This window comes from Narcine bancroftii, chromosome 9, assembly GCF_036971445.1.
Source record: "Narcine bancroftii isolate sNarBan1 chromosome 9, sNarBan1.hap1, whole genome shotgun sequence".
Taxonomy (NCBI): domain Eukaryota; kingdom Metazoa; phylum Chordata; class Chondrichthyes; order Torpediniformes; family Narcinidae; genus Narcine; species Narcine bancroftii.
This window is the reverse complement of record NC_091477.1, coordinates 87,053,842-87,075,231: the sequence shown is the minus strand read 5'-3', so window position 1 is coordinate 87,075,231 and position 21,390 is coordinate 87,053,842. Positions and strand designations below refer to the sequence as shown.

Genomic DNA, 21,390 nt, shown 5'->3' with positions numbered 1-21,390 from the left:
CCACAATTTTTGTCAACACTTCCCCAATTCTATCCAAAAATGTCTTAATTTCATGCTTAACCAGGTGGAATGTAAAAAGGTACCAACATCTATACCACACCGAAAACACCTATCAGAAAATTCTGGTTTCTTTTTATGTATATTTTGAGGTGTGAGGTATAATTGGTGCAGAAATTTGTAATGAATTAGTCTACATATAGAATTAACTAAGGTGGTCATACTATCTACACATAGATCTGACCAGTATTGTGAATTGATTACAATGCCCAAATCTGATTCCCATCTCTCCCTTGATCTATGTAGTCCAGATTTTGGGATTTGATCTTGGATCAGAGTATATATAGAGATAAATTTTGTAGTATTGCCCTTTCGAATTAGAATTTCAATGTCTGAGCATGTTGGTAGGACCATTATGCTCCCTACTTTTTTCCCTCAAAAGACAATAAATTGCTTCTGTTGATCATAACAATCTTCAATGTACCTGATACCATGTTAGTACAAGGTAGACAAAATTCTATTACCCAAAGTCATGGGTATTAAACCGTTCTTGAGGATAATCCCTCTTTTAATCCCAAAGATAAATGATATTTTCCAGTTGCTTGAGGCTTACTCTTACAATGCATAACTAAAACTTATCCGCTACCTCAATCCATAGATCTCTGCTCTCCAGACAAGTCTAATATATTGATTTGTTTTTTGCCAGTTGCTTGAATTTTGGATACCAAGTGTATTACTGTATAATTATTTATTTGTAATCAGTTTTAAATATTTCCTGTGGATTTGTAAAACAGTGCTTGGATATTTGTTTTAGGTTTGCGAACTAGATATCATCTTTAACTTTGAGAAAGCCTACTTCATACTGGACGAATTTCTAATTGGAGGAGAGTTGCAGGACACCTCGAAGCACAGTATACCAAAAGCTGTGGAGGAGGCAGATATGTTGCAGGAGGTAAGGCAGAGACTCACAGATAATGATTTAAAAAAAAGAATATTAGTTGTCATAAAGGCAATAGCTAATGAACCACAAAGACTAGACTTTGAGTTTTGAATGCTGAACTTTTGTAATTAAGGTGCCAGGAAAGCTTTTTTTAAAATCAGTGGCTTGTATTGGAATGTTCATGAATTTGGAATTTATGCTGTTTTATATTGTAATAAGCACACAGGAAGTAAGAGCTGGAGTCCGCCATATGGCTCATTAAACATTCCCTGCCAGTCAACGAGATCATGGCAGATCTAGCTGTGGACTCTGTTCCACTTACACAACTGTTCCCCATAATCCTACCACTCTATTCAAAAATATATCTGCCTCTTGATATATTTAAAGAGCAGAGCAAGCCCTGCTGCTTACTTAGGCAGAGAATTCACATATTCACTGCTTTTAGAGTGCAGTGCCTCCTCATCTGTGTTGAATCTATTCTGCGTCCTGTTCTCTTGCCAGTAGTAACAACCTATCTGCTTCCATCTTATCTATTTTCATAATTTTGTATGTTTCCATAAGAACCATCTTCTTCCTTCTCAAGTGCAATGAGAATAGGCCCAGACTACTTAATCTTTCCTCACAAGCTAACCTGCTCATTTCCAGAAGCGACTGAGTGAATCTCCTTTGCACTGTCTTCAAAGCGAGTATATATTTTCTAAAGTAAGGAGTCCTGAATGGGACACAGTACTCCAGGTGCAGCCTACCAGTACCCTGTACAGTTGCAGCAGGACCTCCATTATTTTGAATTCAATTCCCCAAGCAATAAAGGCCAATGTCCCATTTGCTGCCTTGATTAGCACCTGCAGACTAACCCTTGGAGATTCAAGTACAAGCACTCCCAGACCACCTCTACCTATCACCTTCTGCCTTGCGACCACCCCTCTCACCTACTCTTTTGTTCGGATGTCTGCCAACATTTTCCCATACCTTGATGAAGGGCTCAAGCCTGAAATGTCAGTTATGTATTTTTACCTTTGCTATATAAAGGACCTGGTGAGTTTCTCTAGCTTTGTGTGTTTACTGCACTCCCAGATCTTCCTGCACAACAACATGCTTCAACTTTTCACTGTTGAAATAGTAGAATTCACCTTTCTGGCTGTATATACCCTTGTATTATTCAGTTGTGCTGTTTCTCTGTACCTGATACATCTCCAAAAGTTCACTTTTAGGATTGCACCTTAAATGAATTGAGTTAAGGTTTATGGGAGGTGGCTGGTGCTATACGGCTGCACTAAGAAATAGTGGCTTCAGAAACAGGATCCAGGCTGGAGATGAGCATGGGGAATGTGGATGTAGGGGAAAGAGAAGAAAGAAGATCACTTATTTATTCCCTGAAACACTGGAAGCAAAGTGATAATGACCATTTCCACGTTATCTCAGAACATTCATGGAAGTGCTGCCAGGCACTTGAAATTATGGGAGAATGATTTGCATCAGTTACATATTAAATTCCAGCATAGTTTCCTGTGGAATCTTCCATTGGTTTTTACAGAGTAGTAGCAGATGGGATCTCATTCACATCATTTACTCAACTATCCACTGTCTTGTGAAAAGCACCAACCTCTCTACACGTTGTCACCACCACAGTAGTAATCACATTGAGCACTCCATTCTCAGACTTCTTGAACCTCTAATTCACCAATCGCAATCTGTTGACCCCAAAACTCAGATGGCTGCCCTGAACACTGACCTGACCATTCTCCACCCCGAGACATATCATCAACCTCAAGCTATAATAGTCCTGGCTTTCTCATCCCCCAAACCTAGTATTTAAATAGTTGATCTAACCATTCGATGAAGTTGGTGAGCTATCAGCCTTCTCTCATGAATGCCAATGTGTTAAGGACTAAGTTAACATTTAATGTATCTTTAACTTAGTTTAGCTTGTATTTGAGCATAAATGTTTATTAATTAAAAACCTGGAGGTAAACAAGCAAGTACATCACAAAGAGAAATATGGAATAAAATGATTGAAGTGATATTGGTGCAAACTGAGTAAGAGGCAAGAGACTATATATTTTTTTTCAATTCATATTGGGAACTAGTATTTCTGAGTTTGGGGAAACAATCCAAATAACCTGAGGTATAGCTGGACACTTCATCCCCAATCACCTGCAGCTCATTCCATTGGTCGCATAACATAGGTAGCTGTAAGTGCAAGAATTCCATCAACCAGAGGAGCTGATGTTCTGACTTTCCAAACTGGCAGCCACATAATTCTTTCAATCCTAAATGGCAGGTTGATGGTCCTCTGGGCAGCAAAGAGACTGTGGGTGACTCAACAATACAGAGGTGGAGAAGGAAATGCTTCTGTGGGAGCTAGATACAGGGGTCATAACCTATGTTAATACCAGTTATTGTTAGTAGAAAGAGGGTGACTATGACAATAAATGTGCTTTGTTGACACCAAAGTTGCCAGGGATTCTGTTGGTTTTCCTGAAAATCCCAATCCACAGTACAAAAATCATTTTAAATTAAATGTTAGACACCTGTGAAACATTGATTCTGAGCTTTGCTTAGTTGCATTTATTCATTTCAGTTACACTCTTTGTTTTGCTGTGGATCACTTGATTTATGGCAAAAGTATTACATTTTGGACTTTAAGCTACAATTTATGGTGTATAATTCTCAGATAAATAAAACAAGGTCTTGGTTGTGAATGGGTACCTCACATGGATTTGTGGATACAATTTTCATGAAAAACTTTAGTATTGAATTGATTTAACCAACATATGTTTATTACAGACAATGGAAGAATATTTGGCCAAACCAACATTTTAACTTGGACTTTAGAAGGCCTGAAGGAAGAATTTAATTTATGAAACATATTCACGGATTTATAGGGTACTTGCTGTAGCTCAAAATTCGTAACAATGCATTTTGTTACTGCTTTATATTATGGAACAAGATACGATGTCAACTAAAATGCAGCAGGCATATTAGCACTGCAATGTTCTTAATATTTATAATTTTTTTTGTATTCATAGTTCCCATTGTACTTTGTGTTCAAAATTTTCCATTGCTAATGAATCGGAGATGTATTGCTTCACTGCATAATTTTAAAGTGATATGCATTCCTACATATCTCTAACTAGCATAGATGGAAGCTCTTCTGTAATTCAAAATCTAATAAATTATTTTGATTATAATTACAAAATAATCAACTCTGGAATTTATGAAATTTGGACATTGAATTGCAATCATCCTTGAAAATGATTACATACAAATCAATTTTTATTTTGAAAGATGAGAAACCTGTTTAGGATAGTATGAAGATCTTCGGTTAGGAACTATAAACTAGTTGGGTTCTTGGATTATAAAGTAACTGACTTTGAGATATGACAGGTTATTTGAGCTAATAACCATATAACCGTTTACAGCACGGGAACAGGCCATGTCGGCCTGAAACAAAAATATCTGAATTTGGGTGAAATGCATGTACATGTTGTAGTGATCAACTTTAAATTACAAATTTTGGGTACATACATTAAGGCAGCTGATGCCTCAAAGCACCAGAAACCTGGGTTCAATGGGACCTTGAGAAGTCTCTGTGGATTTTTGACATTTTTGCTGTGCCTGTCTGCATTTTCCCCAGGGTGCTCCATTTTCCTCCCATGTGCCAAGAATATGCAATTTGATAATTTAATGGGGCACAGTAAATTGCCCTTTGGGTGAGTGGGTGATTCTGGGGGGATTTTTTTTAAAGAGGGATTTTAATAGGGAGAGTGGTTCATGGTTGGAATAGGCAGACTGAAAGATCTGGAGGAGGGGGGAAAGGTGGGGAGGAGGGCGGAAAGGTGGGGAGGGGGGAAAGGTGGGGAGGAGGGATGAAAGGTGGGGAGGAGGTGGGGAGGAGGGGGGAAAGGGGGGGAGGAGGGGGGAAAGGGGGGAGGAGGGGGGAAAGGGGGGGAGGAGGGGGGAAAGGGGGGAGGAGGGGGGGAAAGGGGGGGAAAGGGGGGGGAGGAGGGGGGGAAAGGGGGGGAGGAGGGGGGGAAAGGGGGGGAGGAGGGGGGAAAGGGGGGGAGGAGGGGAGGAGAGGTGGGGGGGGAGGAGGGGAGGAGAGGTGGGGGGGGAGGAGGGGAGGAGAGGTGGGGGGGAGGAGGGGGGAGGAGAGGTGGGGGGGAGGAGGGGGGAGGAGGGGGGAGGAGAGGTGGGGGGGAGGAGGGGGGAGGAGAGGTGGGGGGGAGGAGGGGGGAGGAGAGGTGGGGGGGAGGAGGGGGGAGGAGAGGTGGGGGGGAGGAGGGGGGAGGAGGGGGGAGGAGGGGGGAGGAGGGGGGAGGAGGGGGGAGGAGGGGGGAGGAGGGGGGAGGAGGGGGGAGGAGGGGGGAGGAGGGGGGAGGAGGGGGGAGGAGGGGGGAGGAGAGGTGGGGGGGGAGGAGGGGGGAGGAGAGGTGGGGGGGGAGGAGGGGGGAGGAGAGGTGGGGGGGGAGGAGGGGGGAGGAGAGGTGGGGGGGGAGGAGGGGGGAGGAGAGGTGGGGGGGGAGGAGGGGGGAGGAGGGGGGAGGAGGGGGGAGGAGGGGGAGGAGAGGTGGGGGGGGAGGAGAGGTGGGGGGGGAGGAGGGGGGAGGAGGGGGGAGGAGGGGGGAGGAGAGGTGGGGGGGGAGGAGGGGGGAGGAGAGGTGGGGGGGGAGGAGGGGGGAGGAGAGGTGGGGGGGGAGGAGGGGGGAGGAGAGGTGGGGGGGGAGGAGGGGGGAGGAGAGGTGGGGGGGGAGGAGGGGGGAGGAGAGGTGGGGGGGGAGGAGGGGGGAGGAGAGGTGGGGGGGGAGGAGGGGGGAGGAGAGGTGGGGGGGGAGGAGGGGGGAGGAGAGGTGGGGGGGAGGAGGGGGGAGGAGAGGTGGGGGGGGAGGTGGGGGGGGAGGTGGGGGGGGAGGAGGGGGGGGAGGTGGGGGGGGAGGAGGGGGGAGGAGAGGTGGGGGGGAGGAGGGGGGAGGAGAGGTGGGGGGGGAGGAGGGGGGAGGAGAGGTGGGGGGGGAGGAGGGGGGAGGAGAGGTGGGGGGGAGGGGGGGGGAGGTGTGGTGGGGGGGGAGGAGGGGGGAGGGAGTGGGGGGGGGGTGGGGGGAGGTGGGGGGGGGGAGGGGGGAGGAGAGGTGGGGGGGGAGGTGGGGGGTGGAGAGTGGGGGGGGGGGGGGAGGGGGAGGTGTGGGGGGGGAGGTGGGGGGGGAGGGTGGGGGTGGAGGGGGGGAGGAGTGGTGGGGGGGGGGGGGGGGAGGAGAGGTGGGGGGGGAGGAGGGGGGAGGAGAGGTGGGGGGGGAGGAGGGGGGAGGAGAGGTGGGGGGGGAGGAGGGGGGAGGAGAGGTGGGGGGGGAGGAGGGGGGAGGAGAGGTGGGGGGGGAGGAGGGGGGAGGAGAGGTGGGGGGGGAGGAGGGGGGAGGAGAGGTGGGGGGGGAGGAGGGGGGAGGAGAGGTGGGGGGGGAGGAGGGGGGAGGAGAGGTGGGGGGGGAGGAGGGGGGAGGAGAGGTGGGGGGGGAGGAGGGGGGAGGAGAGGTGGGGGGGGAGGAGGGGGGAGGAGAGGTGGGGGGGAGGAGGGGGGAGGAGAGGTGGGGGGGGAGGAGGGGGGAGGAGAGGTGGGGGGGGAGGAGGGGGGAGGAGAGGTGGGGGGGGAGGAGGGGGGAGGAGAGGTGGGGGGGGAGGAGGGGGGAGGAGAGGTGGGGGGGGAGGAGGGGGGAGGAGAGGTGGGGGGGGAGGAGGGGGGAGGAGAGGTGGGGGGGGAGGAGGGGGGAGGAGAGGTGGGGGGGGAGGAGGGGGGAGGAGAGGTGGGGGGGAGGAGAGGTGGGGGGGAGGAGAGGTGGGGGGGGAGGAGGGGGGAGGAGAGGTGGGGGGGGAGGAGGGGGGAGGAGAGGTGGGGGGGGAGGAGAGGTGGGGGGGGAGGAGAGGTGGGGGGGGAGGAGAGGTGGGGGGGGAGGAGAGGTGGGGGGGGAGGAGAGGTGGGGGGGGAGGAGAGGTGGGGGGGGAGGAGAGGTGGGGGGGGAGGAGAGGTGGGGGGGGAGGAGAGGTGGGGGGGGAGGAGAGGTGGGGGGGGAGGAGAGGTGGGGGGGGAGGAGAGGTGGGGGGGGAGGAGAGGTGGGGGGGGAGGAGAGGTGGGGGGGGAGGAGAGGTGGGGGGGGAGGAGAGGTGGGGGGGGAGGAGAGGTGGGGGGGGAGGTGGTGGAGATCCATCCATTTATTTTATGTAAATACATTTCTACATAATACCAAGAGTAATTTTAAATCCACCAAAACAATTGATAGAAAAATCATTGGTTGTTTTGCCCTTAACAAATTTTCTGATTTTTGTAATGTTATCTGTTTGAATAATTTTCTTTCCAAATGGGTGAAATCCAATTTGACTCTGCTTGAAACATAAATCAGGGTAAAATTTCCTGGCAGATTTCTCAGAACACCCAGTGATTCATAGGGGAATTTGTAGCAGGTAACTAAAATGGTTCTTTTCTGATGGAATTTGCATATGAAGTTGATGTGCATCATTACAATCTGTTGGAAATACAGAATAAGGTTATTTTCTACACAAATCTCTGTCCATATTTGATACATGTCATGTTTTACAGTTTATTTATTGATAACCCTTGCAAATTACAAAATAGTTACGTACTTATTTGTGTCCATGGATTTTCGGCAAGATTGGATTTCTATTTTATGGTGCCTTCAATGGCAGAAATTACTGATTAGGTGGAAAAGACACTATCATTTGTGTGCTTCACCAGATACCATCGCGCTGAACTGCACAACTGTTAATAAATCTCATTTATTCCATTTCTGAAGCATGAAACTAGTTCAAGGAATCACTGTACCTTATGATCCAAATTGTTCGCTATTTGTTCATGAATCAATGATGTTGCTACTGTCAGCAAAAGATTTTCAATAATCCAGCTCTGATGTGGATTTCTCATCTGCTTTATGTGCAAGCAAGGGCAGTGCACCCAAGTGGTACAAGGTTTTTTTAAACCACTAGTTGAGGGGAAGTGATGGTGGTTTAGGGTTTCAGGATGACAAGCCCTTGCTGATGTCATTCAGCCCAAATTGCTGCTAATCACATTAGGACGAAACAGTTATAGCTTTACCACCTACCCAGAGTGTCTGAAGTTACAAGGCAGTTAACATCCTTCCACCGGCCCACTACACCCAATGGAGGAGCTCTGTGAATTCCTCAGCTTGGCCAAGACCAGGGTTCTCATTCTCATGTGGTGGAACATACACAGACCTTGTCTGACAAGTATTATAGGCATCCTCCAAGATTGGCTCGGCAACAGAATCTTTGGTTGAAATTGAATTTGATCTTCCATGATATTTGCAATATTTTTATTATAGGCATTCTGCCCTCCTGCAAAAATTATAATGAAGAATCAGGATCCAATCTTCGTCAACCAGTGACCAGCATTTAGTTTGTCATGGAGGTTCATTTATAACTAATACAATGGACTTCAGAGAATAAATATGGAACATGTGTGATGCTCTGAAAATAATTTTGGCTAAGTTCTGCTCTCTACACCTAGTGTTTTTTGGAAGGCAAAAGAGACTTGTTGGAATAGAATATGTCTTATTTCCATGATGCAACATTGGATATTAATGTATTGCCATAATCTCCAACTCTATCAAAAAAGGAACCTGTCAATCATGTTGTCAATCATGACATTAGTAGCCACTGGCAGAGAACATCCTTCCCTCCTCTTCCTCCACATTATACCAGTTTGGCCTACTTTGTGTACCCCCTGCTCACTCTTGGGAGTGGCTGCTAAATAGGTCATCCGGGGCCTCCTAGTATTATTGAATCCTTCCTCTCAATTAAACTCCTCCATTCCGGGTGCATCATCCTCGGTGCACTTCCCAAGTTCCTTGCAACTCCCTCCTCCAATGAAAAGAATCACCAAACAAATCTGCAATTAAAAGATACTGCTTTTGAAAAGCAAAGGGGATGTTCCATTCTCCGGTTAAAGTCGTGGTCAACTGCAGGAGGTAAACACGCCAGTGGCATTGTTTAGGTCCAGTTAACAGTGTAAAATAAGCACTTGAAGATGGTCATCACAAATTGTCCTTTAAACATAGTTCCACCTGCTGGTAGAATCACATAAAATTTTCAACACAGTGACTGACAAAATGTGAGGTCTAAGTATGCACACGTCTCGACGCTATATTGAAATCATTCGACAGGTAGAACATCAGGACTTTGCAAACAAACAAATTTGGTGTGTGTATGTGTTTGGTGAATTTAAGGTGGTTGTTCTGGCATAAGATGTTTATCTGCAACTAACCCCTTTGCTAACTCCAGGCCTTCATCGCCGTCTCCAGTTCTTCCTTGGCTTCCAACTTTTCAGTCACTTTACTTTCAGTGTAGTCCTCCTCTGGCCCCCACTCTCGTCTCCTGCCCCCATCGCTTTTATCTGCGACCTTTCCTTTCTTCCCATCTAACTCTTGGCCTGAACATTTACTTAATGACGTATCATTCAAGGATCTGAAGGCAAATAAAGGAGCCAATAATTAACTGTTACTGAGCCCCAGAGCCAATAGCTCAGCAGAATGCTTCTTTTAGAGGAGTCAACGCTGGTAGTCACGGAATTCGCCACCATTGATGAGCTGGCGCTCTGTGCAAAGCCCCCCTCCCCTTCGTGGCTAAGTTCTTTCTTGAAGTGAGGCATGTCCTCTGCCTAGTTAGCGGACTGTTGCAGTGCTTTTCAAACTGCCCCCCTCCCAACTCACATTCCACCTGAAGCTATCGCTATCCCATGTGCTTTGTGATTAGTAAGGGATTGCTTCAGGTGGAATGTGAGTGGAAAGAAAAAGTTTGAAAGCCACTGTTTTAATCGTACCTCACTGACTGGTTATGTGCATGGTTTCATAGCTCCAAAGGAAATGGGCCAATTACAATTTTTCTCAAGGAAAATATTTCAGTAACAGTTGGGTCTAGAGTAGTGGTTCTCAACCCTTTTCTTTCCACTCACATACCACCTCAAGTAATCCCTTTGCTGTGATTAGTAAGCGATTGCTTAAGGTGGTATGTGGTGGGAAGGGAACGTTGAGAATCACTGCTCTAGACACAATTGTTACTGAAATAATTTTCTCAAGCAAAATGTCATTGGCCCATTATGAAATCGTGCACATAACGCATCAATTAGGTATGATTAAAAGAGTGGTTTTCAACCTTTTTCTTTTCACTCACATACCATCTTAAGCAATCCCTGACTAATCACCTATGGCATAGAGATTACTTAGAGTGGTATGTAAGTGGGAAGAAAAAGGTTGAAATCTACTGATGTAGACTCAAGATCAGTGGTTCTCAACATTTCCCCCCTCCTCACATACCAACTTATTAATCACAGAGCACTTGTGGCATAGGGCATGTGTTGATGGGGAACAGTTTGAAAATATCTGCTTTTGAGCATTACTCTAGCAGTATCTAATCTGGGATCTATATCAGATGCAGCTCGCCGAATTTGTTTAATCCCCCTCTCCCCCGGAGAGTTGACAGAATTCTTTCGCGACCTGAACCACCCGCAGAACCGTGTACCCAGTTATTCACCGAGAGATGGCTTATACCCTGTTGGTAGTGATATCTGAGTCGGTAATAATATTAGAGGGGAAAAAAATGATTTAAGGCAATCCTGTACCTGAAATAAGAGGAACAATCGTTAGTTTTTAGTATTAAGGATAATTAGAGGCGTGTGGCTCCTGGAAGTGTGTTGAGAGATTATAATTAAGAAGAGGCAATGCAGAAATCCTTCATCTCCTTTAGGCAAAACCATTCCGATCAGAGGATGAGTTCTGAAAGGCGCAAAATGTCCCTACGGTTTAGGGAGAGAATCAGGATAGATTGAGGCGCGGGAAATCCTTGACAAGGCTGGTAAATTCACAATCCTAACTATGTTATACCTCTTATTGAGAATCCGTTCTGTTCATCCAAACCGAGTGGGGTTCTTTTCCCTCGTCTTATTAACTCATGAGGTGGGAGGATTACTGAATTTGACCTCGAGCTCATTCCCTCTGCTTGCTGCACACTTCCGTGGATGGTTTGCCAGCACGTTGTCTTCTATCTCATTTGCTTAAACTTTCCAAAGACTGGACGTGTATCTTTCTATCATTTTTAATGAAATTTGTAAATTGAATGGATATTTACCCTATTAATTCTATTCTATTTGATGAGATCTCGCTCCATATTCTGTGTCCTATAATAACAAATAATCTATCGCCCAAAACTTCATGACTGTGAAGGAAACTCTGTTATAAAAACAGAAGAGTAGCTGAACTGCGTGTGCATTGGGGTGGGATGGGGAAAGCGATTCATATATTCCAATTCTAATTGTGTTTGCTAATGTTACCACATCAAATGTCAAGCCGACGAGGGAAGCAATTGTCAGTGGAGCTCGTCCAGACCCAGGCTTGGCAATTCAACTTAATGAACAATACTTTCAAAACTTGCAAGAATTAGTGCTGCTTTATTTTCTTTTCACAGAAATCACAGACAATAATTAATTAATTTTGACGAATTAGAAATAAATTACTTTTAATAAGTAAAAACCAACTAAGGCGTATTTTCTACCAACGTTAACGCAGACACGGGAGAGGTTCAGCCAAGAACGAAGATATTAACAAGACTTTCAAAACTGCCTCATTAAATGTCAAAAAGTAATTTTGACTAAAGAATTATCGCGAAGCCTGTGACCAGAAGAATAGGTTGTATTATTCATGTCAAATTATCCATTCTTAAGGATAGAAATCTTACTGTGTATTTAATTGTATTATTAGTTGACAATCGACTTTTTTTTTCCTGTTCACAACCCGTTATCTTCATTCATACTGTTCAGTAACCAGCCTTTCTCTGTTTAATTCGTCCACGGAGCCGTCCCGTTGATTTAGGGCTTCCTTTAACTTGAGAATCATCCTCGCAAAATCGTCCCCTTTCTGTTGCCTTCGAGGGGCGTGGTAACCGTTTCCTCGGAAACTCGAAAGGCTGTTCATTATCGACATCAGCTCTGCGGCTTCTCGGGGGCTGAGATCTCGCAGTAAGTCTGTAACGGGGTCTTGAGAACTCTCTGCCTCCTGGTAGCTGGCATGTTCTTCGGCGGAGGAAGGTATCCTGGCCCGCGGGCTGGCACCTGCGTTCAGCAGGTCGGGGTTCTTGGCCAGCACTCTTTCGAGATACCTGGTGAGTTCCTCGTCGTCGGTACTGATGGCCCGGTTGTCCGTTTCTTGATGCCCTCGGACGTCCTGAAACGGGATGGAAGGTGCGAACTGACGAGGTTTCAACTGATCCGGTTTTCGGAAAACCCCGGGTTTCTCATGCGTCCTATCGCTCCTTCCCAGGATATTCAGAATGCCTTCTATGGTGAGATCTTCGTCTGCGTTGCTCGGAACCAAGAGGCCTCTGTTGTAACCATCTCTGAATCTTTTGCTTTCTCGCATTTCCATGTCCGAGTTCTCCTGCAGGAGGTCAGAGTCATTCTCCGCCGGGAAGGGTCCCGGCGCTGGCTTCTTCTGCTCCACGTCCTTCAGCATTTCGAGAATGTCATCTGGCGGTATTTGAAGTCTGCTGGACAGTTCAACCAGTTGGTCCAGGAGCTCCATTCCATCTTCCGCTCCTCTGCTCACCTTCCGACTTCCCACCCTTCTGTCTTCCCCTGCGTTCTCAGCGCCCCTCGCCAATTGCCCCTCGCCCATTCGGTCTTGCAGTCGTTTATAGTACTGTAACATCGAGTCCATCGCTGCGCCTGCCGCGTCTTCCTCCCTTGTCGCTTCCTCTCGGGAATCCAGAAGATCCAAGTCGGCTTCATCCAAACCAGCTAAAGCCTTCTTTATATTGTACACGGCTCCAGCAGGCTCGCTGTCGGCACCTGTTTCCTCATCCTGAACCTGTACCTCTTTCTGATGCCTGTTCTTTATTTCCACGGAATCCCAGTCTTCTCCGTCTGCCACGTCCTCGTAAGCAAAATCGCTGGCCCGCGAGATATCGTCCTCTTCGTCTTTGCGAACGTGCTCCTCCTCTAATCTCCCGTGCCCGGTGCGTGGGACTGTGTATTTTCCGAGTTCGCGGAAGGCAGACTCCAGGGTTGCAAGGCTTTGAGGGGTATATTGCTCCTCTATAATTTCATTGGTGCGTTTATAGGGACTGACACCGTAGCCGTACTCCGGAAAGGCGATGTGGTGTTTCGCTGACCCTTTACCTTTTTTATCACTTGCAGACAATTCACCACCGTCATAATCTTGCTGTTCATCTCCAACTTCTGTCGCGCCTTCCTCCTGATACCGAGCTCTTGACCTGTAAGGTTTGGCGTTGGCTCTGTTCTCGCTTTCCGCTTGCATCAAAGCTTGCAGTAAAAGTTTGGTCCATTCATTTCGGCCCTCGTCTGAAGATTCCCGGGGGTTGTCCAGCTGCTGAGTAAAAGGGGGTTCTTGAAATGGGCGAAATGTCCCCCTCGCATCATAGTCTGGCAGAGTTTCGTCTTCGTTATTTTGTTTTAAATTTTCAATGAATTCCAGGGCTTTAATCATATTTGGATCGGGGTAGGCGTAGGCATTTGCTTTAAATGCGCTGTGTGGCCCCAGCGAAGCCGAGTGAAGACGATCTGAGTGAAGCAGGATGGTGAGGGTTAGCATGGTGCAGCTTGCTAAGGTCCTTATCATCGCCATCTTTCCTGTTGCCCAGAACTGTCAAAATTGAACCACATGAAAAACAATTACAACAATAATAAAGTATCACGCATTAAGATGTGTAGAGAATGCAGTCCAGCGGACCCTGTTACTCTTCATATGTGTATGTCAGATAATTACTATGAGATTTATTAGTGCATTATCCCCCCCCCCCATTCATTTTGAAAATGGTTTATTGGGAAGAAATGACCGAAAAATGGATTTTTCGATCGATTTTACTAGTTCTTTCTCAATGTGCTAAAATTTCCATTAATCCTGAACGCTTTTGCAAAAATGGACAGCTCCCATTCGAATACGGTTTGACGTGGCATTTGGCAGCTGCTTTGTGCTAATTCTATTGATGTCAACGCAAAATCCTTCCAATGCCTTGGCTTCGCCAGGTCTGGAAAGGCTGCAGTCTGTGTTACCATGGGAACATGCCATTTATTTATTTGCCTTCACTGAAAACTCGAGGACTCTTTTAAATCTAACAATCGTAGACGTGAATTGACTGAAGCCAGATTATTATTGCTGAAACATATCAATTCCAATGCAATTTCAGGTGGGCAAATACTCCAGATCATTCGTTGCACTTGCAAAATCTTACTTAATCAACTTCGAATCAGAGACGTCGGTCCCTTCTTCTGTTAGTTGTCTGGACCTGAACAGGAAAGTCTTTTAAAAAAAACACCCCAAATTAGTTCAATCCAGTTTGAGAATACAGAAATGTTACAAATTTTACCCGTGAATCAGCGATCCACTAAAATTTCAAGAGCGCAACAGGTTGTTATTTAACGATTCCAAGCGTTTAAAAAGGATCACTAGCCTGTAACGGACTCTATCCTCCATCGGTACCATGCAACGTGAAACTTGCCTGCGATCTAAGAGGAAGCCGTTGCGAGCGAGAGCATCTTTCTCTGTTTGGGAGTGGCAAGAGCAAGTTGGGTTGAAATTTCCAGCCCTCGGACAGCTCCCTGTTTATAAAGCAGCCCCGTAACCACCTGACATGCGTCACCCGACGCTGAGGCCAGTGAAGCCTTATCACTGAATGCACTGCAGCCGTCCGCTTGAGGCAGCCGCGGCCAAGGGGTAGAACGGCACTGCGTGCAGAAGAAGGGATAGATTTACCTCGAGATCGATTTGTTTTTCTCAAAGCTCGCCATCACCAGAAAGATGGTCTGCTTTGAAGACGAAATGACCAAAAGAGAATTAAATTGCACGGTCTTGTTTTTCATTTCCCCCCACTTGTATGTTCACATCCAAGGTCCTGTAATTAAGACACGAATCGAGCAGCGACTCAAACAGTCGGAGAATGGGTTGAATTTACATGCTGGAATCGGTTGGTGCAGGTGTCGTTTGGTACTTCAATAGCACGCAGCTTAACATAAAAATCCTGATCTATTTCCAGCCACGGAAAATTATGAGGGGAAATTTCTTCACGCAAAGGGTGGTTGGGGGTGTGGAATAAGCTTCCAGCAGTGGTGGTTGAAGCAAGGACGTTATTTACATTTAAGGAAAGACTGGATAATTACATGGAGGGGAGAGGATTGGAGGGGTATGGACCAGGTGCTGGTCAGTGGGACTAGGAGGGTGGGGATTTGTTCCTGCATGGACTAGTAGGACCAAACTGGCCTGTTCTGAGCTGTATATGGACCTCCACCGGTCAGGTTGATGAAATGGATCAGTTGTGGAGTTGGGAACTGAGAATACAATAAAAGGCAGTCCCTAATTTTAGAGCCGCCCCGTGAAGGCTAAGCAGGAGGAGCAGGCTCGGTGGTGACAGAAGGAGGTCTGAGTTGAGAAGGGCCATCCACAGGACTAGAAGTTGGAGTGGCCACATCGGAAGCCGAGTCCATCCAGTGAATTCGTATGAGGAGCGCGAATGGTTCACCTTCTTGTTGTTTTCCCCAAAATTTAACTTCTTGCCTATTCCAATATATTATTCCTCAAACCAGATATTTTTTTCACACGTGCGTCCTTTCTAACTGCGCGTTTCTCGTAAGTCTGCCTATACAAATCAGTACAATTTATTTCTCTATGAAATATTTCTTAGTGGCCCTGTTGTCATCTTTACAAATATTCTCGGTGCATTCATTCAACATTTCCTTTTGCTCTCGTTAAAAAGGATTCTTCTTCCCCTGTAGAAAGAGAAGCACACACGTGATATGGTGACAGAGTGGGTCATTTGCTGGACATCATGTCAAGCCTGAACGATTGATCCACTGATGTGAGTGAGCTCCACCACAGTAAATGGAGATTTTGCAGTGTTGTAAATTGATACGTCTGGTCTAATAGCTGGTAATACTAATGGTGACAATGAAACATCTTGTTGATCATAAATGTCCCTCAAGATGGAAATCTGCCAACTTTGACAGAATTTGGGTGATGCCAGTTTCTAAACCCACCATACATTTGATTTAACGGTCCTCTAAAATGGCCAATTAATGAATATTAAGTGCTGGGTTTTCAATGAACAATTAAAAGAGGCAGCACACCAGGGGAAAAAACATGATGGTAATTGGAAGTGGCTCCCCAAGATTCCCATTATTGTCACTGTGGAGAAAGAGTAAGTGGAATTAACAAAGTTGCCTGAAATTTGTCAAATATAGAACATTGAATGGTGTAGCACAGGAACAGGCCCTTCAGCCCACATGTCAGTGCCGAACATGGTGGCCATTTTAAACTAAAACCTTGTTGCATTCACATGATACAGAGTCCTCTATTTCCAGCAATTTCAAATGTCTATCTATAAACCTCTTAAATGCTACTAGCATATCGGCTATCACCACTAGTCCTGGCGGCTACCACTCTCTGGGTTAAAAAAAAAGCTCCACACATATCCTTGAAACTTTCCCCTTCTCACTTTAAATATACTGTATGTTCTGTACTTTGTGACTTTTAACCTGGGGAGAAAAAAAAATTCTGACTGTCTACCCTATCTATGACTCTCATAATTTTATAAACTTCTATCAAGTATTCCTCAACCTCTGAAAATTTGTCCAATCTCTTATAGTTCATACCCTCTTGTCCCAGAAACATCCTTCCTAATTTCTTCTGTATGCTTTCCAAAGGCTCCACATCTTTCCTATAATGAGGCAATTAGAATTGCACACAATATTTCAAGTATGACCAAACCAACGTTGTACATTAGGTGCAACACGTCTTCCTTTCTTTTAGATTCAAGTAACCTGAAGTTGTAGACTTCAATATTAAATCTTGCTGTCTGCAATTAATCTAGAGCGAAGATGATGTGCTGTTCCCCAAATCTGTGTAACAGTTTAGAAGGTCTCAGACTGACATGTCAGAGTGAGAAGGAGAATTAAAAATGTCAGACAACAGGAAGTTCATGATGTTCTGCAAAGTGATCACTCAATCTATTTTCTCTCTCTCTCTCTCCCCCAAATGCTCCCATCTCTCAATGACCAGATGACTGAGTTTACAGCTTATTTCGATGAAGATACATACTGTGACAGAGCATTTAGAGGTGTTTTGGGAAAGATTATTAGAGCAGGTTGCACACAAACATTTTAAAACACAGAATATTTGCAGGACTTTTGCAGAGTGGTTTTTTCAAAAAGAACAACAAAGTTGCAGCATACAGCTTGCCTGGGAGAGCATGTGATTTTTGCAGGCAGACAGAACAGTTTTGCTCTCAAAGAGGGAGGGAGTGAAACAGAGAGAAAGGAGACAGAAATCCATTCCAGAAGGATAAAGCTGGCAAACATTTGGAAGACTGCCTGGTCAAAGGAGAAGACTAGCTGTCTGAAAGGTGACCTGAAAGAAGGAGGTTCATCTGGAAAACCCTGAAGGGGCAGGTTTCATCAGCAAGACAGATTAAGCAGGAATCAGGTGCGGATGTCCTGGAACAAAAGGAATTTCTTTCTGAAGACCAACAAGAACCCTCCTGAGTGGTAACCATTTGTCTGTTAAGCACCAAAGACTGGTGAACTTTGTTAATGCTAACTTCTGAGCACAGTACAAGAATTGCCTAAAACCAGTGAGATTAGATGATCCAAAGAACTTTTCTAATCTTAATTACACACAACTATGCTTAGTATTAGTGGGGGGATTAAGTAGGTTAGGTAGGTTAAGTAAGTAGGGTAAGTAATAAGTTAAAGTTTAATTCTGTTTTCTTGTTCAGATATAATTAAAAACTAATTTTGTTTAAGTAACCCTGTGTTGTGATGTATATCTATTGCTGCTAGTTTTTGGTGTCCTCTGGACTCCGTAACAATACCTCCACCCACCCTACAGTTTCTCTTGTTGCCGTTTCAATCTGTGAAGGCTCTTTGTCCTGAAACATTGATTCGGTTTCTCTTTCCACAGATGTAGACTGACCTGATAAATATTTCCTGTTTTTGTGACACATTTTCAGCATTTAAAAATTGTTTTAGTCATACAATAACAGGCCAATTCAGCCCACAAGTCTATGCCACCCGATTAACCTACACCCCAAGTATGTTTTGAACAGTGGGAAGAAACCAAAACCCTGGGGAAAATCTGTGCAGACACAGGGAGAATGTACAATCTCTTTTCCAGCTGCGCGGGATTTTAATCCCAGTCCCGATAGCTGGCACTGTAATGGTGTTGTGCTAACCACTACATCAACCATATGGCCTCATCTGTATTTTTAAAAAAAATTCATTTATTTAAAGACATTTCTAGTCCAAGTTCCCTCATGATAGACTAATTCAAAAAGTACAGATGCATGGGATCCACGGTGAACTGATAATGTTATGGGCCCAGAAGACCCCAAAACCCAGCAGCAATAGAAATTCACCAAGACAAATGGTTACTTAAACAAAAGTTGTTTTAATTATCTTTAAACATGAAAACACGATCAAACTTTAACTTATTACTACTAACTTAACTTAAGCCAACTGAATGCCCTTCTAATTCTAAGCACACATGTATGTTATGTGTGTGTGTGTGTGTGTGTGTGTGTGTGTGTGTGTGTGTGTGTGTGTGTGTGTGTGTGTGTGTGTGTGTAAGTTCAGAATAGTTCTTTGATTCACAGTCCAATCTCACTTCTCACTCCTCCAAGTCCACCAATATCAGACAATTCTTATTCTGTACAGAGAATTTAACATTTATGAATTTCACCAGGCTTTGGTGCTTGAAAGGTAAATGGTTACTGCTCAGGAAGGTTCTTGTCAGTTTTCAGAGAGAGATTTGTTGATTCTTGGATACCCACAACTGATCCCTTCTGATCCCTTCAGTGTCTTACTGAAGAAACTAGCCACATCAGGGTTTTGCAGATGATAACCTCTTTCTTTCAGGTCGCCACAGAGTTCCTTTCTGTTTCACTTATTTCAAGTGAAACATTATACAGCCAGACATCTTCTCTTGGATGGACCACAAGGGCTTTGACCAGGCTGAACTCACAACCCATCTTCAAAATGGGTTGCCAGCTTGTCATGTTCCAATCCCAACTGCTGAACTGTAGAACTGAATTCTCTCTCTCTCTATCTCTCTCTCACTCTCAGAGAAAACCACATGACCTTCTTAGAACAGCCAACTGTACTCAGACAGACTGCGACTCTGGACCTTATCTTCTGAGTTCGGTTCATCTGTTGCTTTCCAAAACAATAATCCATACTCCACAACATGTCCAATTAACACCTACTTGTTAAGTTCTTATAGGCACTCTTCAAAGTTTTTGCAAAGGACTCAGAGCCTGAACTGTCTGGCTTGAGCAGAGCTCTGGCATTTTAAATGTGGTCTGTTTTGAAGTGTTTGTATCTGACCTACACTAAAAAAAAACTGCCACAATTTATCTCCTTTAAAACATATCTATATACAATATAAAATATAACATAATCTGTCACAATAGTTTGGACTGAGAATTACCTGATCCATAGACAGTAATAATGGAAAGGTGTCATGCTGACTGGAGATCCATGACTAGTGGTGTTCTTTTGGGATTAATATTGGAACATCTGTTGTTTGGTATTTATACAAATTACTTAGATGAATAAGTAGGTTAATAAGCTTGCAGATGTCACTAACTTTGGTGGAGCTGTGGACAACATAGAGGGCTATTAATGAATACCAAAGGATGTATATCAGTTACTGATATGGGCAGAGAAATAGTCTGGGCAAGTGTGAGGTGTTGCACTTTGGGAGGTTAAATGTAAGGGAGAAATATACGGTTAATAGCAGGATTCTTTTCCCCAAAGACTGATGGGAGCAGAGTCTTTGAATATTTTTAAGGCAATGGTGGACATATTTTTTGATGAGAGCCAGAAGAACAGTTGCATTAAGTTTGTAATTCGTGCCGTTTCAAGGGGCTGAGTATCATATTCATATTCCTAATTTGTCCTGGCATATGTAAATGGAATCTTAAAGAATTAACATATTTATGATTGTCAGAGCAAAGGACCTTCTAGAGGTTTGGAAAGGAACCTCTGATAATTATGCAACAATGGACCCAGTCTCTTGTTTTCAGTGACATGTGGATGCAATATATTTTGAAATTTTAGAGCCTGAATTTTAACAAATGAGTGAGTGTTGCATCAAAACAGATTAAGGCAAGTTTCTTCAGAGCACTGATGAAAAGAGAAAGGAAATACTGGGTAAAAGTAGATGATGACCCAACCAAAGATAGGAAAGAACTACAAGAAATCATTGTTTCAAGAGAAGATCCTTCCTGTAGAAGGTATTATAGTGAGAACAATTTAAAGGAGAACATGGGAAAAGGTTAAGGAAAATAGAAGTGTACAAGAAATTAAATTACCTTTGAGACTGGGTAGTAAATGAGAAATGGCTGAATGACAGAAATGATTAACAAGAGATAAAAGATAATGAAATAAATCAAAGCAAAAGCTATGGAAGATCAAGTGAAAATAACAGGGATAGATGGAAGCATAAAACAAGATGACAAATGGTGTCTGGCTATTTGACAGTGGGATTAAGGTTTAGTAAAAATTTTCATCACACAGTTCATAGTCAGCGTTAACAAGGTTTAATTGATTATTTCAGATTAGGGCAACTCTCTTCGTGATCAGTGATGAAGGTGAGAGAACAGAATATAACACAGTTTGATTAAAGTGAATGAGGGATCTGAAGTAGCATAAGAAACATGAGAAAGAGAAAAAGAACTAGGCCAATTTACCCCTCAATCTGGCTTCACCATTTATTTATATCATAGCTGGTCCAGTCTTAGTCTGACCACCTTTTTCCCGTGCTCTCCTCATATCGCTTGACTCCTTTGTAATTCAATTGCCTGTCAATCTTTGCCTTGAATATATTAAATAAATCCCATTCCATATTCCTCTGAGTTAGAGAATTCCAAAGAATCACAAATATCTGATAGAAAACTTCCTTCTCATCTCCAAAGTAAATGGGTAACACGTTATTCCAAAACTATGCCTCCTACCCTCACGAAAGGAAACATTCTTTCAGCATTCATTTTGTCAATCCTTTCAGGATCTTCTGTGGAATGGATCATCTACACATGAGTGTAGGCCTAATCATCTCAATCTTTCTTCATACATCAGCTGCTTCATCTAATGAATCAATCCAGTGAATCTACCTTGCATCGACTCCATTGCAATTTATGGTTCCAAAAAGTACAGCAGTTTTTGTATGGCCACACAGTTTCAGTGACCTGAATTTGATGCTGAGAGACGATGCAGTCTGTGCAGAGATAGCTCATTCTCCTGTGGATGCATGGGTTTCTGGTTTTGGCTTTCAACCCCATCTCAAAGATTTATGGATTGATAAATTCTTTGGCCACTGTAAATTACCTCAAGTGTAGATGAATGGCAGGAGGGATATGTAAGAGAGAGGAAGCTG

General features: G+C 44.6%; 2 protein-coding genes across 2 annotated transcripts in view; one reads left to right on the top strand and one right to left on the bottom strand.

Moving 5' to 3' along the window:
* Nucleotides 1-4,134, top strand: part of ap1s3a (adaptor related protein complex 1 subunit sigma 3a) — a 33,592-nt gene extending 29,458 nt beyond the window's left edge. Inside the window, exons 5-6 of the mRNA XM_069896721.1 lie at nucleotides 812-949; nucleotides 3,725-4,134. Of these exons, the coding sequence (XP_069752822.1) occupies nucleotides 812-949; nucleotides 3,725-3,760 (174 nt within the window). The 3' untranslated portion in view covers nucleotides 3,761-4,134. The remainder of the gene's footprint in view (nucleotides 1-811; nucleotides 950-3,724) is intronic.
* Nucleotides 4,135-11,382: 7,248 nt separating this feature from the next.
* On the bottom strand, nucleotides 11,383-13,593 carry LOC138743016 (secretogranin-2-like). The gene has a single exon (XM_069897865.1). The coding sequence runs from the start codon at nucleotides 13,591-13,593 to the stop codon at nucleotides 11,755-11,757; it is 1,839 nt and encodes a 612-aa protein (XP_069753966.1). The 3' UTR covers nucleotides 11,383-11,754.
* Between the last annotated feature and the right edge of the window lie 7,797 nt (nucleotides 13,594-21,390).